Genomic DNA, 18,036 nt, shown 5'->3' on the forward strand with positions numbered 1-18,036 from the left:
TGAGATTCGAACGATTCTAACATCAAATTCGATACTCTCAATTTGCACTGCATCCCGTTCATGGTGGTCACTAACATCCGTATCAATTTCGCAGGAAAGGGGTTCCACTGAGTAATGTTGCTTAGCTCTTTCCAGTCTATGATAGGTAGCTGGTGCTCAAGCCACTTCTTTAATATCTCCCTTTACACCGCTAGATTACCTTTTCGCCACATTATATAGAAATAATTGTCAACTATAAAAACACACAGAACTCGATGAAATAACAATGCAATTGTTAAAGAGAAATAGTTACGATTTATTCACTCAATTAATCCTACACTTAACCTTACTGTAACCTTACATTCAACCGTTCGAAGGTAATTATTTAAGCTTACTTGTAATTATTTAAAACTAAATCTATGACCTTGCAAGCTGCCTTTTGTCAGTTATCCGGAAATTTCGCCAGCACGGACGAAGACATGTTTCAAATATTTTTATCAATTCCTCCTCAGCTTTCGCGACGCAGTTGGAGGAAAGCTTTTGCATCATGTTGTTCTAGAAAATATGGATATAACGCGACTGGGGGAAGTTGAACCGGTTATACCGGCCGATATTCACATAAAATGGTCGCATTAAATTTTGGCATCAGTGGACGCGATTTATGCTTCCTGATACGTTTTTTTCATGTTTCTCAGGTACTATTTCACTGTTAAGCCGGTTGCATCGACATTCCGGCCAAGCTAACTCAGCAATGTAGCCACATATCCCTCGGTCTTCATTTTCAACTTCCTTTGGAACCTCAAGCCGCGCTGGGTCTTCAGCCATTCAGAACTAAGCTTTTTTTTCGATGCTCTGTCCGTTGTCAAATAGTGCTAAGATGTTGGAGATGCCGGAACAGGCTCATACGACGTCTACAAACTGCCCCACGGCGTCCGTTTTAGACGCTACGAGGTGCCGTTCTTTGATCGGACACGCTCCTAAACGAAGATGCTTTTTTTTTGGCCATCGCAGTTAGAGTTCGACTGATAGAAGTGTCAAATTGCATACATTTGCATGGGTTCATATCTCGAATGGACCGTCCCCCAACGGAAGGACTAACTATGTTGCTACTTGGCACTGAATAAGTCTCGAAATTCTGAATAGGCTGGCATGACCGCGTTGGTACGTTGAACCGTCGAGACTTTGGCACATAATAGTATTCATTTAAATGAAATAGTAACGTGTTGTTCAATGCGCTACGAAAAGAATCTAATTCTCGGAATTCATTTGCTTAATAAAAGTCGGTTAGATAATTCGAACCATCGTCGTTTGTTGCAAAATTCTATCACGGATAAGTCTTCCAACTGATTAAGAGGAGAAAATATGTCAAGTTGTCTTTCTTCCAGCAATTTCTCTACCACTTCGTTGAGAAGATCTTTCCCAATCTGCTCGGTAGATTCATATTCAAGCAAACATTGTCCATGTGTGTTTGCAGCATCTAACAAATCTTTCAAATTGTTTTTAAAAATTTGTTCAATCAAAACATTCCTGTTTACTGTTGCGTTTAATTCTATAAACTTTCTGATAAGAGTTATATTCTTAGTGACGAATGCGTAGTCAAAGGCACCCCAGCCAAAAAGTTCGTCTTTTACGTTGATTGAATCTAGCGACATCTTTCCCAACAATTGGTCGAGGACATCTAAACGTTTATCCACAACAGCCAAATGTAATGGTAAACGTCCAAAAGCATCTGGCTGATCGACAACTGCAGGACTGTTGTGAAGAATTGCATGTATCTGTTCACCAGATTTGTTGAGTACAGCCATGTGCAGTTCACATCGATAACTGTCCCTTAAAACCATTCGATCGAAAAAGTTTCGCATTCGAGAAAAATAATCCGCCCAGTATGATCTGGATCGGAAAAATGGTTGCTTTCTGTATCGATCCTTGTGATCAAAGATCCAACAAGCTGCAAAGTAATCCACAAATATACGATGACAAAACTGAGGAATACCATTTCGTACTCCTTGTACTATTCCAGTGAGCTCATTTTGCTTAGAAATGATCTCTAAGCATTGATCACCACCCCGTAGCTCCTCAGATGTAAGCAGCTCTGCTCTCGTCGATTCATCAAACAAAACAAACATTGCCATCAAACAGACCTGTCGTTTGTTCAAAATGCTTTTACGTTGTCGTTGTTCATTGACAGAAACGTTCACGGCAATGCTACCAAATTCGTTTGGATCAAACGTACTTGTGATGAGACCTAACCAATCCACTTGACAAGCATTCATAACATATGCCAACACATTGTACTGTAGGGCGCGTCCATTCCATGTGTTATCCCTACGAAAAGCAACGTAATGAAATGCATTCCATCCGTTTTTTGAATTTACAGCCAATGGATCAAATCCTTTGACAATCAAGCAGTGTAACATGAAGAAACAGCCATTTTGAGCCATCAAATGTAATAAGTTGCGCCCTTCATCGTCGATACTGTGCAGGTCGATTGAGTGATCCAGCAGATATTTGAATGCTGGTAGGGATCGTTCGTGATACCCAGGATTTAATTTCGGTAATAATCGCATAATCTTCCTGATAAATTCGTTCAAGATAATTGTGTTGGTTTTCCGAACAACGTACGCGATCACTTGTATGCTACCTTCATCCACTGCGTAGATAAGCAGACGTTCGAGAAGATTTAGTTCAAGGAGCTGATCATTGCTATCCTTTGCTTGTGACCTTAAACTATCTGTGCTTTTCATACAGCAAATAATGAGATTTGTGTTTACATTCATGGATGGTACGTCATAGTTAGCTAGAGTATCACATTGCATATCTTCCATGTCTTCCACTGTGTGAATATTTTGTGTCACGCAGAGTTGTTGAAACAGTAGGATAAATGCTTTCATATTCGTTCTTTTAATAGCACACTGAATAGTCTCAAATTTTTTTTCCATTTCAACTTCGTGTGGAAGAGAAACGCTAAACTCACTCACAATAATGATCACAATGTCGAAAGCTCGATACGTTAATGCTGCTTCAATCATCGCAATGAAATTGTCTTTTGGAATCTTCTTGCTTAATTGAAACACAATTTGTTCAAACAATCCATAGATATTATGCCGTACGATTAGTTCTACGATGGATGAATCTTGCAGATCATCAAGGGGCAAGAATATGTTAAGCCGTTTTTCGTCGATCAAATACTTTGTCACGTTAGTTTGAAAGCGTTCCGAGATCAGTTTGGTATGGTCATGATCCTCTAAACTTTTAAAGCAGGCGTGTGCATGGTTGAATAATTCTTTTAAATTGTTTGCAACTGTTTGCTCAAACAAGACTTTCTCGTCAGCAATCGCTTTACGCTCTAATAGAATGTAGATCCAATCATTGTTTTCATTAGCAAAAGCATAATCTAGGGCACTCCAGCCGAACAGCATATCTTTCACATTGAGTGACTCTACAGACATCTTTTTCAACAACTGATCATTGGTATCGAAACGTTCATCCACAACAGTCAAGTGCAATGGTAAACGTCCAAGCGGGTCTTTTTGATCGACAGCTGCAGGATTGTTGGAAAGAATGTCACATATCTGTTTGATCGATTGATTGAGTACAGCCATGTGCAGTTCACATGGATCGCTGTGCCGTAAAACTATACGATCGAAAAAATACCGTATTTGAGACAATCTGTACGTCCAGTATGATTTAGATCGGAAAAAAGGATGTGTCCTGTATCGATCCTTGTGATCAAAGATCCAACAAGCTGCAAAGTAATCCGCAAATATTCGATGACAAAACTGAGGAATACCATTTCGTACTCCTTGTACTATTCCAGTGAGCTCATTTTGCTTAGAAATGATCTCTAAGCATTGATCACCATCCCGTAGTTCCGCAGACGTAAGCAGCTCTGCTCTCGTCGATTCATCAAACAAAACAAACATTGCCATCAAACAGACCTGTTGTTTGTTCAAAATATTCGCATACTGTTTGTGTTGATTGGGAGAAACGCTCACAGGAATGCTACCAAACTGGTTTGGATCAAACGCACTTGTCAAAATATCAAACTCTTCCAAATGACTAGCGTTCAAAAAATATTTCCATGCGTGATTCTTTCGTTCCCTCTCATTCGTTGTGACGACCTTATCAAAAGCAACGTAATGAAATGCACTCCATCCGTTTGTTGAGTTTACAACCAATGGATGAAATCCTTTGACAATCAAGCAGTGTAACATGAAGAAACAACCATTTTGGGCCGTCCAATGTAGTAAGTTTCGCCCTTCATCGTCAATACTGTGCAGATCGATTGAGTGATCCAGAAGATATTTGAATGCAGGTCCCGAGTGCTCATGACACACATTCTTTACATTTGGAAACAATCGCATAATGTTCCGAATAAGCTCGTTCCGAATGATTGTGTTGGTTTTTCGGACAAGATACATAAGGACCTGTTTATTACCTGCATCTACTGCGTAAATAAGCAGACGTTCGATTGTATCGCGTTCAAAGAGGTGGTTATCTCGAAGAAACACGGAATGCTTTAGAATACAGCATGAAGAGGGATAGTTATTTTGATACAAGATAGCTGTGTCACCATCATCTTCAGCATCACATTGCATATCTTCCATGTCTTCCACTGTGTGAATATTGCGCATCGAACAGAGTTGTTGAAAGAGCAGGACAAATCCTTTCATATTTTTTATTTCAATAGCCCACTTAAGGGTTTGAATAAATTTTTCATTATCCACTCCTTTTGGCAGAAAAATAGCTACTTCACTCACAATAGTGATTGCAGTATCGAACGAAGCATGCTTTAATGCTACTTCAAACAACGCAATGAACTTGTCTTCGGGCATCTGCGGGAATTTCTCTCTGGATTGTAACACGAAATGTTTAAGCAAATTTTGCATATTATTTATTACGATTTCCTCTACGACCGAGTTTTGCAGATCAACGCGAGGAATGAATATGTCAAGCCGTTTTTCATCAAGCAAATAATTGACTACTCTTCGAAGAAGGCTATCCGTGATCATTTTGGTATGTTCATGAGCTTCAACAAGACGACCGCAGATATGTGCATGATACAATAAATCTCTTAAATTGCTTGCAACTATTTGTTCCAACAATGTTTGCTCATTAACTGTCGCCTTATGTTTTAAAAGAATTTCAATTGTGTTTAATGCTACCAAAGCAAATGCATAATCTAAAGCACTCCAGCCAAAAAGCTCATCTTTTACATTGATTGAATCGTCAGACATATTTTCCAACAACAGTTCGATGGCATCAAAACATTGCTTCTCAGCAGCTAAGTGTAATGGGAAACGTCCAAGGGCATCTTTCTGATTGATTGCAGCAGGATTGTTCAACATTATATCATGTACCTGTAGTTTCGATCGATTGAGTATAGCCATGTGCAGTTCACATTGATCACTGTTCCGTAAAACCATTCGATCGAAAAAGTCTCGCACATGAGAAAATTCGTCCTTCCAGTACGATCTCGATCGTAAAAAGTTTACTTCCCTGAATCGATCCTTATGACCGAACAGCCAGCAAGCTGCAAAGTACTCTGCAAAAATTCGATGACTAAACTGAGGAATGTCATCTCGGACACCTAAAATAATTCCAGTCTTTTCATTACCACGAACTATTTCCTGTATGAACGTCGGTACTAGAAGTTGTTGCTCGTTGGGCAACAGCTTTTTTGTTGCCTCTTCATCAAACATCGTACTAATGGCTAATAGTTTTAGCATTTCTTTGCGCTCCTTGTTAGCTGACAAAGTTAATTGCTGCAGAGCCGGAATGAGCGATGCTGAATCGGTTGTGCCACATTTATCTGTGTTCAATATTCTTAACTTTTGTTCTACAAAATGTGATACTATTTGTAGTTGGTCAATGTGCTGCTGGTCGCTTATCGTTGTTTTGACAGTTCGGCGAGAAAAATCGACATTCTGCTGCACAATTGGCAGCAGCATCGCAGATCTCATGTGTAGAAACAAGGGTCTAGACATAAGTTCGTTCATGCTTCTTAAATTTAGAGAATACAAAAGATACAACAGGCGATAACGGTCAGTTTTGTTGCACTGTCTCCATTCGGCTGAGCTTTTCCAAAGGTGCTTGTGCATCAAATTTTGTTGATCTATCCGCGAGAACGGGTTTAATTGGTATATCTTGCAGCTATTAAAGGTGTTCTTTAAGTCATTCATGAAATTGTATGGTCTAGAGGAAAGATACAGCTTTTGAATTCCAGCAAAAGTAGCCAGTTTGCCTAAGAACGCCATCACGAATTCCTTGTAAGCTGGGGCAATTTCATCAAACCCATCAAAAAGGAGAACAAATTGTGATGCGTTGAGCTTTTCCGTAAATAATCGCACCACAAGCAATTGTTCTACACTCAGGGTGCTAGTAGCGTCATCGTCGAACGCCACTTTTCCATCCAAAACTGTTAAAAGTTGAGCCGATTGTTTGGCTTGTTTTCTAATTTCGTTAGATTCATAAAGGGACAGAATGTTTACAGTTGTTGCAAATAGCGTCAATTGGAATAGACGTAAGAGGATCTTTATTGTGGTTGTAGTATCCAGTGGTGTGAAGTGAGCTTTCTGCAGTTCGTTAAAATCAGCAGAATAGTTTAAAGCATGCATACGAATCACACACAAAGAAGGATCATTGCGTGATAAGTAAGAAGCAAGCCAGGTGAAATAGGCGGTCTTTCCACACCCAGCATCATCTAAAATGATGTGTACTTTCGATAGCTCATCAAACGTGTTAGTCATTTGCCAGTTGACAGATGTTTGTGAACTAGTGGCTACATCCAACCTTTTAATTATATGTTGACTAAGATCTGGTAAACTATCAAACTGCACTCTGTCAGCAGTGTTTCCAGAAAAGTCAAATCGAAAATTTAATACTTTTTCTCTATTTTCTTTTTCTGTTCCATCATTATTATATGGTTTCAGAGTACGTGGAATATACCATGAGCTGATCGTTTCGAAGTTTTGTTGATTTATGTTTTCATTCTCATTTTGATTGATGTTATGACCACACCTATCCAACACTTTGCATAGAATACTCAACGAATCTTCCCCTCGCACAATCTGCCTGAGAGCTATTGATGTTCCAAACAGACACAACTGTTTATATCGCTCATGCAGCTGTTCCCTTGACTCCATTGTAAGATCACTGACTAGCAAACATTCTTCACACGGATCACCCTCACTGATGACGATGAGTTTCATTTTACTTTCTCTCAAATGTTTCCTTATATTAATCATTAATGTTTGTTCCAATTTGCCAAGAATCGTTATAACAGTACGAGCAGATAAACCAATATCAGAAATAAACTTCATCACATCAAACAAAACAGTACACAAGCCGTCTTTAGATTGGCTAGCCGAACAGTCCACAATCAGGCAGCTGTAGTCAAGCAGCTCCACCGTTTGTTTCACAATTACTGAACTCATTTTCATGTCAGCTGTGGTACGATATTGATGAATTCCATACAATGATTTTTCACTGACAAATTCATACACTTCAAGGCGCTCGAGAGAGCCCGGCTCTATGGTGATTGATGAATATACATTGCTTTCGCTGCTTAAATACCTCCTTGTAAACTCCTCAATCTTAACATAATTATCGTTTGCTTTGAGTTCGATAAACCTTTTTTTAATGTTTACCAAGTTTATATCATCAAGTGGATTTTCTTTAAGTGCAGTAAGCAGTATGTTTTGTAGGTTTTCAAATTTATCCTTCTTATCATTCACCCACGGCGGCATCAGCGCAAGTGCTTGCTCCAGCAGCTCTGTATCGCTTTTTGTGCCACCTACTAACAAGAACTCTTCGCTAAATTGTTGGATCAAAGAGTCAATTTTAGCATAAGGGTCATCGCTTCGTGAGTTTGAACAGAATTTTTCAAAACTGCTTGCTATCAAAATATTTGCCGCTTCGGTTTTCTCGGTTGGTGTCTTTGGTTTATCTTTCTTACTACCTAAACTAGTCTGAAGTATCCCAATGAGCGTTTTTCCTGCAGCACTTTGAGGCTGTTCAATCAACTTGAATACACCCGGCTTAATCTTTTCAACGCACGTTGCAATTAGATCACTGTACAGTTGGAAAATATAATGGCAATTTTCGCCATTGATTTCTTTTTGGTCTTTGATATAAGATACTAGGAATTTTCCTAACACTTCCAAACTAGCTTTTCTTAGCTTGTTTTGTATGGTATTGTTTTCTTGATTTATGACGTAGCACTTTCCACCAATACTTTCTAACATTATCATCTACCTTTACGTTGGTACACAGGACGTACTTATAAGACGCTCGCAAAGCGTGTGCACTATGCTCGGATGGATCCGCTCGGCGGTGTTTGAGCTCAAGATACGACGCAAAGTAAGTAAGGATGGAATAGGGACCCTTTGAGTTAAGTCCACTGAGTAGGTCATGATGTGTAATCGATTTCAACTTCCCTACCGGATCTCTATGTTTAGCTTGAATGTAAACAGTGCCTTTGGGTAACATTGCGCTTTCGTAGTACAACACTATGTCGTCGAACTTGCCGCCATCCTTGTTTTCCATCGTAATCTCAAATTTGGATAGTTTTCGTTCACAGTGTAGATTGAATGCTCGAAGCAGTATAATCATTGCTAATTGTAAATGGTAAAACATACCATGATAGGAAGACGTTCCCTTAGCTTCATTATCATCCGATGGTTTTGAGATTTTGCTAGCTGACGGCATCGAGTCATTGTTTGCAACTGTTGTGCTATGGTCAGGTGGCGCTTTTCGTTTTTTCGCTTGATCATCCATGTTTAGTTTTTCTGTAAATATTAATATAATCAACCGGAGGCTTATTGAACAAAATGACGCAATTACAAACCTGGTTTAAATTGAAGCTGAATCGAAGTTGCACAAAAGCACGGTTGGAGGTTTCAAAGATGAGTTTAGCTGTAATGAAAGATACCCGTAGCATTACTTATTAATCACCACGCAGCCGGATGGTTTGGCACTCAAAGTGTTAACATTTTAATCAAATCTGTATTTAAGAATGAGGAATAAAAATATCGTTCAACCACCTTTCTACCATAAACGTATTTAAAATTATGCTACAATAAATTACTTTGGCACAGCATGGCAGATTGAATCTGGTACACCATAAGCATCAACGAATTTTTGTTCCTTAAGATACAATGGCCCAGCAAGTAGATGGTACATTTAGCATTTTCGAAGTTTTTTTTTTTTTTTTTTTGCAAGAAGCTTGGCTAGTGCTCAGCCTAAACATGCCTAAACATGTTGATGACGTTTATCAAGTCAAGTGTATCAAGCGATTTTGTCGTTCGACGTCATCTATCGGATACCGTGTATCGAAAATATTGATAGCACACGTGATAAAATTGATAGTGACCAAACATTGATACCAGCCGTACTGCTGTTCACACTCTAGGTTAACCTTAGATAAAGATGAACAAAAAAAAAAATTGATCAACCAATACCAATTGACCAATCCAAATAGACCATATCAATTAAAATTCGAATAGATTTGGCAATTAGCCATTAGCTCCCAACAAGTACACACTACACACACATGACAAACAAAATATGAAAAATACTTCCGAATTGTTCTTATCTGTACTAAAGAAGCAATCTGTGTGGTATATAAATTGTTTAAATAGAATTGTTTCATAATAGAATCTAGCTGCAATCGAGCTACTATAATTGATAACTAAATATCGTCAAAATCTATTATTAAATATCGAGTCATCACATAAACTACACTACACTTGCGAGTCTAGTTCTATCAAACTTACCCAGTTGCCCTAACCGATTCAAACTACACACTGCGAGAAGTTGAATGAATGAACTGCCGTGTTCAGAAGGTAAACGAATAAGTAAGATTGGCGAGCAATCTTATCGTGATAAGCTTTTGTTCCTACCGTCTTATCCAATCTCATGTTTTGCGGAATCGCTACGAAATCGATACCTGGAATCAGCTCCCCCAAACCCCTACATATTTCTTTTATATACAGTACTTATCAGTCGGTTGGGTGCACCTGATACTTATCAATTATTAATTATTATTATAAAGGAACGCGTTGTCCGCATTTCACACAGATGGCAAACAAAATAAAAAAATAATGCCTAATTTAATAAAGACGGTGTGTCTGATGTATACAAGGTTCAAATCAATCGAACTAATAGCATTGTCATGATCGATTGTGGTTACAATACGGTCGTATTTCTTGACACCTGGAATTTCAAAATTTTTAACATTCTGATGCTGAACTGATTCTCTTCTGTCTTGGCTTAAGTCTTACCTTTACGATAGATCATAAACGGTCATAGTCGAACATAGTTTTTTCCGAGCATTTTATCGTCTCTACATTTTCTACTGTTTATCAACGTTTATGTTTGGTGTAACTCCAACGGTCTTATTCTGTCTTCGGATTATGTCTCGTCCAATAAGATCGAGCATGGTTATTTGTAACACTAAATTCCACAGAAGTACAATTACAAAAGATTTTGAACTATGGATTAACGAGAAACTCTCGTTTCAAGGACATATTGAAAACACCCTTAAAAAGGCCAACAAACTGCTCGATCTCATTTTTCGTATGTCCTCAGAAATTTCTGATCCTGTTATGTGTCAAAAGTCCCTGTACTGCTGTTCAGTCCGTCCAATACTTGAGAATGCGTCGGTAGCTTGGTGGCCTGCCGGCCTAACACTGATCGATAGGATCGATTGGATTGTATCACCTATTTGATTACAACGTCCCAGTTTCCCAACTCCGCTCCCTTCGCCGTATTTCCTCACCCCATATGTTTATCTAGTTTATAATAATAAATTTGTACACACACACTAGAGACCAACACATTATTTTCAAATAAATAATTCACGCTGCTGCATGTTATCAGATTATTTTATATCGTTATAAAACCTTCTCGGATTTTTACTTCCTCCTTTTGTAGGAATGTTTGTATTTTGACATTTTTTCCTAAAATTTTCCTCTAAATGATCGTTGAGATTTTAGAGTAATAAAAAAAACACAATAAAACTGGTTTCATTTAACATGGATGCATAAATTTTTCAACAAGCACCTAAATATTCAATCACTTTAAATTGACTCACTTGTTCAATGGTACCGTGTACGATTAATGATAAACTCGTCTGCACAATACCACTGAATTAAGCTAACCGTATGTGTGTGTCTGTCTGTGCTAGATATAAGCTGCAATCTCAATACCATAACCAATGCACGAAGTAAAGCTCCCGAACGTAAGCAAGATGCTCATGTTCAAGTTTTCCCTTGGTGAATTCAATTACACTTAAACCCGCACCCATTTACAATGGAAAGTGAGCCATAAACGCTTCCACCCAGCCAAGTGTGAGCCGTATCGATTTTCGATTTAAATTTAAACGCACAAACACATACAGTCGTTTAAACGCATAGCAAGACTTAGATCACACAGCATCTGGTTCGTGCAGTTGGTAGTAAATATCATTGCAAGATGAAAGTGCAAAGGCAAATTTGATCGCTCATGAATAATAGCGGCAATGTAATCAAGGAAAGCGACTTCCGAGAGGAAGCGGTTTCTTGAGCAAGGTTTATCGGTAAATGGTTACATACGCATTTGACGTTAGTAATTAATATAAAATAATAATGTCGTAACTGTAAAGTTTGTCCTGTCTTGCGTTTGAAATTGGTTTGATGAGACATAATATATAATTGCTTGAATTGACGTAGCCCCTTACACTGGCAGTTAAACATAACGGAAACAAAGTTTGATAGTCGAAATCATGTCTCACACTGACCTTTTTTTTTAGCACCATGCCATTATATTTTGAATAAATAAATAAAGTAAACCATCCCGTACGCAACAATGTCAAGCCACCACTATCCAAAAATACAGATTAAACGACCCCCTCTTATCGGCAAGGCAAACAAATCTCGAATGCAACTCATCCATTATTAGTGGCCATCGTTTTATCATTCTTCATTAAATCACCGGAAATGGGTTCTTCCGGCAAGCGGGAGCAAAAGGGGACAAAGATCCATTGCAACCATGTGCCCGTGTTCTCTGGAGACACACAGGCCATGATTGTGACATTTTTGTCCAGTACCCAGAGTACGACAGAGGATTCGCCCGGAAAGCATCGTGCCAACGAGAGCCAGCAAGTGACATTCACACTTTAAAGCAGTCACTGGCTGACCGGCAGTCACAGTGTGGTGAGTACGGCGGCCAACAAAGCATGAAGTGCCACATATATCTTTGAGGCGATAGCCACCATCCAGCTCCTTTCCAGTGCTAGCAATAAATTCTTCTGTGGGAAAATGTACGGCGAGGCTGTAGTTTTCCTTAGGGTGGACTCTTTGAAGGGTGTGTTTTTCTGGGTCTGGGAAGTGCCTTTTCTACCGTGTAAAGGGAATGGGTTTGTTAAAGATTGGTGTTGTTTTAAAGTATTTTAAACAACGTAGTGGTTGCAGGAGCGCTCAGGCTTTTCAGGTGATATTGGCTAGAATGTTAGGAGAATCCACAGACTGTTCGCATTAATGAACACAATTCAATCCCAGAATCGAACGGGTTTCAATTCAATTAAGTCTCATTTTTCAATCACTTTATTTCGGACGATTCTGACAGCAACCGGAAGCAATTATATGCCAAATCCATCATTCCAGCGTTGGTTGTTAGCCTTTGTTTGCTCAATCGCACCGTTAGGCATGGCGGGCGGCACCAAATCCTTCCAGGCAGCGTTCCAGTTTGCACTCAAACATTACACGCACGTAACCAAACAGTGCATTGAATTCCACTCAATTACCGTTCGCTGTAGGTGGAGCCGTGTAATTGGTGGGCACCAATGCTCTCCAATGAACAAAAGCGCCCTCCATGCCCTTTGCCACGCAATGCATTGCATTCGATTGTGTGCTTTCTGTCGAAGCTTCTGGTCCGAGGAAGCAACAAGTTGATGGGAAACAAATTTAATTATGCTATATTGCACTGTGGTTTGCAGTGAGTGTCTTCCTTTTATTCGTGGTAGAAGCAGCATACACTCTGCTAGTATAATTTGGGCCGATAGGGCCAAAAACCCAATTGGGAAAATGGAGCATAATGCATTCAGTAGTTGTAGTGGCATGATTCGAGTGAACGAACCCCCTGGCTAAAAGGAAATAAAGCCATTCCAACAGTACGATTGTGCCTGCTTGAGAAGGGACCCAACGTTCGTCTTGGATGCTAAAGGGTGTTTGCCTGAAATATGGTTATCTAGGTTCTAGTTTATTCTTATTGTTCTGCCATTACGATACCCATCGCACCGAAAGCGCTCGGGCTCGGCTCCATGAGTTTGAATCATTACACAAATGTGAGCTCCATTTATGCTTCAGATCACGTCAGTTTTTTGCGCACCGCTAGGCTGTATTATGCATTAAATTTGCCAAGTCTGGTTTTATTTTCCCATTCACATGGGCCTGTTGAACGCTGTACGATTTGATGGGCATGGATACGAATAGAGGGCTCGTCTCATGGGTGGTATTAATTTGTAGATGAATTCAATTACTCTATTCATATAAGTTATGCAACCAAATCGTAACAAATATCAATAAATGTATCCCTTCGAAACTTCGAGGAATTGAGTGTGTCAGAATCTGAAAAGAAGCAAACGGTTAAGACCCTTTAAAGTAGATTCTTGCAATGGTGATGAATAGTCCGACGCTATTGAAATCGCAAAGTAAAATGTCTCATCCTGCTTCAGTAAAGTTCACTGAAACAGTTGAATAATCTAATATTTTCCTGATTTTACAGCACAAATATCATATTTTTACTGATTTTTAGTAAAACAATTCACTGAATGCATTTGCGTAATACGCATTTTACTGAAAATCTGCAAAAAACAGACTCAAATTAGTTGTGTAAGTGGATATCAGTTAAACAAATTACTGAAAATGCAGCAATTCATTCTTGCAAATCGACCTGACAGTCAGAACATCAAAACAAAACAACACGGTGTCCGCTTGCTCGTGATGTGCAAAAAAGGGTTGATTTGGTAGGCGCTTACAGGCACCCCGATAAAAATTCAGGTGAGATTTCGGCTTGCGAGGTTAATTTGAAAGAATTAGCAGCCGGTTGGTGTGTACATTCTTGGTTACAATTCACCGTGCGTGCTGAAATTTCTTGTCGTCTGTGAGCGCTTACTGAACCATAAAAAAAATGTTGTTGCAAAATACGGTCCAAAAACTGTATCAAACAATATAATACATGAATGAGCATGGACTGATGGAATGGCTATCTGTGCGCATTGATAAAAAACTCAATTGGAAACAAATATTTCGTCACTTTTTAATCGCTACCAATTACTGAAAAATGAGTAATATGAGAATGACTGTAATGTGATTTTAGTAAATAAGCTGTCATTTTACTGAATCATCCACCCAACATTACTGAATGATTTAGTAAACACTCTTTTCATTGAAAGGTTTACTGAACCTTCAGCTGAAAAAAAAAGAGTAAAATTTTACTCAACTTCAGTATCAAAAGTTTCCTGTGCACAACTCCTACCGTTGTTGCAGTTTTTTGAGTACTTCAAAGAATATTTTCAACCATTTTAATATTTCTAATTTATCATCGATTATGTTTCAACAACTCACTCTAGTAACAATAAAGTTGTGCTTTAATTTAAAGAAGGAAAAAATCAAAAACATTCATAGGAAACAGCAAACGCTGTTTAAGTTGAATCTTTAAATTGGGGAAAAATGGTTTTAAAATTAAAAATAACAACAATATACTAGCACGAAAGAAAAGGCAATTGCTTAAAATGTGCTGAAATAAAGGTGTATCAATTTTCCATTTAAGTTAGTATTTCAACAATGTCAAGGATGATGTGAGAAGCGAAATAATTCCGTTGATGAAAAAATATGCATTTTATGAATCTGTTTTATCTGTATCTTAAATTACAGTTTGTTTTTTTGGCATTGATTATAGTTTTAAATCATAAATTAATGATATTTTTAAGCAAATGTTTCTCTTTAATTATCAAAACCGAGTAACGATGTAGATAGTTTTTATTTGAATTCAAACCAACTTAATATCTAAAACTAATCATAATGTATGGTTCTGGTTATATTAACTCAATGAAAATGAAAGACCAGCTATTTGTTGCTAATTTTAACCTATAACAGGATTACTATTCACTTGTTTGATACAATTTAAACATTACATTAAAAAATTGTCATGTTTTACATCGGATATTTAGAGTTAATAAACCAAAAAAAAATCTTTTAGATTTTCACGTGGAATTCCAGATTCAACATTTCAAACCGGGTACCATCTTTACCACGTTAGCACGTACACAACATACGCTCTGATTTTTCCACAAGCTCCTACATTTCTTTCCCACATAGTTCGGTCATGGCACCCGTTTCCCCTCCCTCTCTAATGGCCATTTTAAAAAGGAAACACTTTAAACTCCCTGGGAAACGAGTTAACTTTTTCTCCAAACGTTCACTTTATAGTCGTTAAAGCCAATTCCCGCAAAGACATTCCAGCAGTGGCAGCAAAGTGAAGCCAACGGAAACTAGCCCGACATTGATTCTACCGGATCCCGTTCCATTTACGCTACGATTCCATTGTGCCTCCCCCCCCCCCCCCCCCCCCAAGTGGCCAAGCACCAAGTTCGAAGAAGTGTAATGGAAATAATTCATCCATATTTTTTGTGAGCTATCCATCGCTCGCCGGCAACCGTCCCATTGCGCTTCCCCTTTTTCAATCTCTTCGCACCATACCCCCCCCCCCCCCCCCTAGCACGGCAGCTTCTTCGAGCACCGACATCATAAGGATTAAGATGCAAGTGGGGTATTATTTCGGAATCTGAGCGCACGTGCTCTTATAGCGGATTTTGCCTTCGCCGGAATCGCCGGTTGCCTATTGGCTTTATCTTGGCCGCCGGCAGCAGCACTGAGCTGAGCAACACTTTTAGCGCTTAAGAACGCGCCAAAGAATGCGGCAAAATGGGCGCTCGGTTCAGACTGGAGCAGATTTGGCCTCCCGCGCCAAAGTAGCCGATTGAGCCGTCGGGCCAAAGTTTTGGGGCACGGGAACTGGATGGGAGACAAATGCGGCCGAAGAACTATCTCAGCGACAGCGAATAGCTTTGAAAGATTTTGGGCTAATGTTTCATTGAAGACGATTCTATTTGAAATGGTTTCTTGATGGGGGGGGGGGGGGGGATGGTTGGTTGGTTGAGTTAAAGAGGCCAACCGTTGCACAAACCGTCAAGCTTGTGTTTTCTACATAAAGGAGCATTTTTTTTCTTATTGGGATTCTCATTTGAAATATTTGGACCAATGAAGTTGTAACTGGAAGATGATGTTCCTAATCATGTTGTACAATGAATATACCATTCGAAATTAAAGGTTTTTATTAATATAGGAATGAATTAAATAAATATGTATTTTACATAAATTGGATATTCCAAATACAAACAAGCTAAAAACCAAACATATCTGTAGCCATTCTATGTATACTAATAGCAAACATGTGTATTGAAATCAAACATCACATCTGCGCCTCAACCAGCGCCCAAGAAGTTTTGCCACCCATACAAATACACCAGCGTGCAGTGGTTGGGCTGCACGAAAGTTCCCCTTATTTGCTTTGATCCGCAAGTCGAAATCCACAAAACAGTAGCAGCAAAAGTGTGCACGAACTGAAACACAATCCATCACAGCCCAAACCACGCCACGGTGCCCGTACAAAAGAAAACCGCGACAAAATCGATGTTTCGGAAACTTTCGGAAAAACCCCCATCTTGGAGCGAGTAATACCACTTGCTGGTTATTTGCATTGCTTGCTCATTCTTTCACTTGTAGGGGGAAACTTTTTCCTCTTCGGGAGTGAAGGGTGGCTAGGGTGGCTTGGCAGTTTCTTACCAAAAATATAGTTTTGTGTGAATCAAACAAGATGTAGCTGGCACACTGGTATTGCAGTCGGATGTAGCATCCAGCATCCATTGGAAGTGATTGTACATTTGCGATGTTTTACTGTCTCTTGGGAAGATACAGGCGAAGTTGCACTCATCAACTCGAAACAAAACCACGGCGACGCACTCGGTACAAGTGAATCAATTTAGTGTATCCCTACCAAGGAACAGTGAGTGAGTGTGAGTGTTGCGCAGGGAGAGAGAGAGAGAGAGAGAGAGAGAGAGAGAGAGAGAGAGAGAGAGAGAGAGAGCGAAATAGCACGAACGATTGGTATGAACACACAGTCAAATTCGCAGCTCGTCGTCGCTTGCTGCTGCTTGCATGTGTTATGCAGCATGCATGAGATTAGAAGAATTTAATGCCTCTGCTGTTCAAACATTCAATCGATCGAGCCTAGCGAAGCCTCACCGAGCGCGGTGAAGGCAATTGGAACAAATTGCTCTCCTCCTGCATCACGTGCACATACGGTTTAACCAACATCCCCCACCAACAACAACCCTTAGTATTGAATGTTTGCTAATCGCTTTACGGTTCGCTCGAGTATTTATGTTTCAATTTAACTTTCAACCTGCTAAATACGTTACGATATGCTTCATTTGCCGAAAGCCGGTACCGCTTCGGGGGGGGGGGGGGGGTGGGGGCCAAGAGATTAGCCATGATTTGTGCGACGCCGCCCGGGAGAGCTCCACCACCGCGCACTCACAGGCGGCCTCTGATGCATGAGGCGGCTGCCTTCCGCTTTTGGTGCGAGCATTTGGTGCAATTAATTTCAACTTCAATACATTAAACAACAGACGGTTGTACGGTTAATGCAGTGGCGGAACAGCAGCGCGAGTGATTAAAACATTCGCACACGTACATCGGCGTTTATATTCGAAACGTTGCAAGCACAATGCGGCTTCGTTGCGCACAAAGAGCGCCCTTAAAAGACACGTGAATATTTGCGTCTTGCGGAAAATCGAAAAAGTGGAAAAATTGAAAAACAAAAAAAACGACCCTCAAAATGTCATTATCCCGTCGCGTCGCGTTGTTTCTAGCGTTTCTTGCACCCAGCCACATCGGTATCGATTTCTTCTGGCATTTCTTCCGCCTTTTGGTCGCATCATAAAAAGCCCTCAAC

At 39.6% G+C, this 18,036-nt stretch overlaps 1 protein-coding gene across 2 annotated transcripts; it reads right to left on the minus strand.

The window, feature by feature from the left end:
• Nucleotides 1-329: 329 nt before the first annotated feature.
• Nucleotides 330-9,803, minus strand: LOC121597725. Of its 2 annotated transcripts, XM_041923739.1 has the most exons (4): nt 9,756-9,803; nt 8,828-8,895; nt 3,918-8,768; nt 330-2,120 (listed from the first exon to the last, which is right to left on the minus strand). In XM_041923739.1, the coding sequence occupies exons 3-4, from the start codon at nt 8,229-8,231 to the stop codon at nt 1,242-1,244; spliced, it is 5,193 nt and encodes a 1,730-aa protein (XP_041779673.1). In that variant the 5' UTR covers nt 8,232-8,768; nt 8,828-8,895; nt 9,756-9,803; the 3' UTR covers nt 330-1,241. The 2 variants fall into 2 exon arrangements, with proteins under 2 accessions (XP_041779673.1, XP_041779672.1); XM_041923738.1 differs by having other exon boundaries at nt 330-8,768.
• Nucleotides 9,804-18,036: the final 8,233 nt, after the last annotated feature.

This window comes from Anopheles merus, chromosome 3R, assembly GCF_017562075.2.
Source record: "Anopheles merus strain MAF chromosome 3R, AmerM5.1, whole genome shotgun sequence".
NCBI classification, from domain to species: Eukaryota; Metazoa; Arthropoda; class Insecta; order Diptera; family Culicidae; genus Anopheles; species Anopheles merus.

Excerpts from the sequence above, each read along its gene's own strand:
- LOC121597725 (XM_041923738.1), bottom strand. The coding sequence starts at position 8,231 with ATGATAATGTTAGAAAGTATTGGTGGAAAGTGCTACGTCATAAATCAA.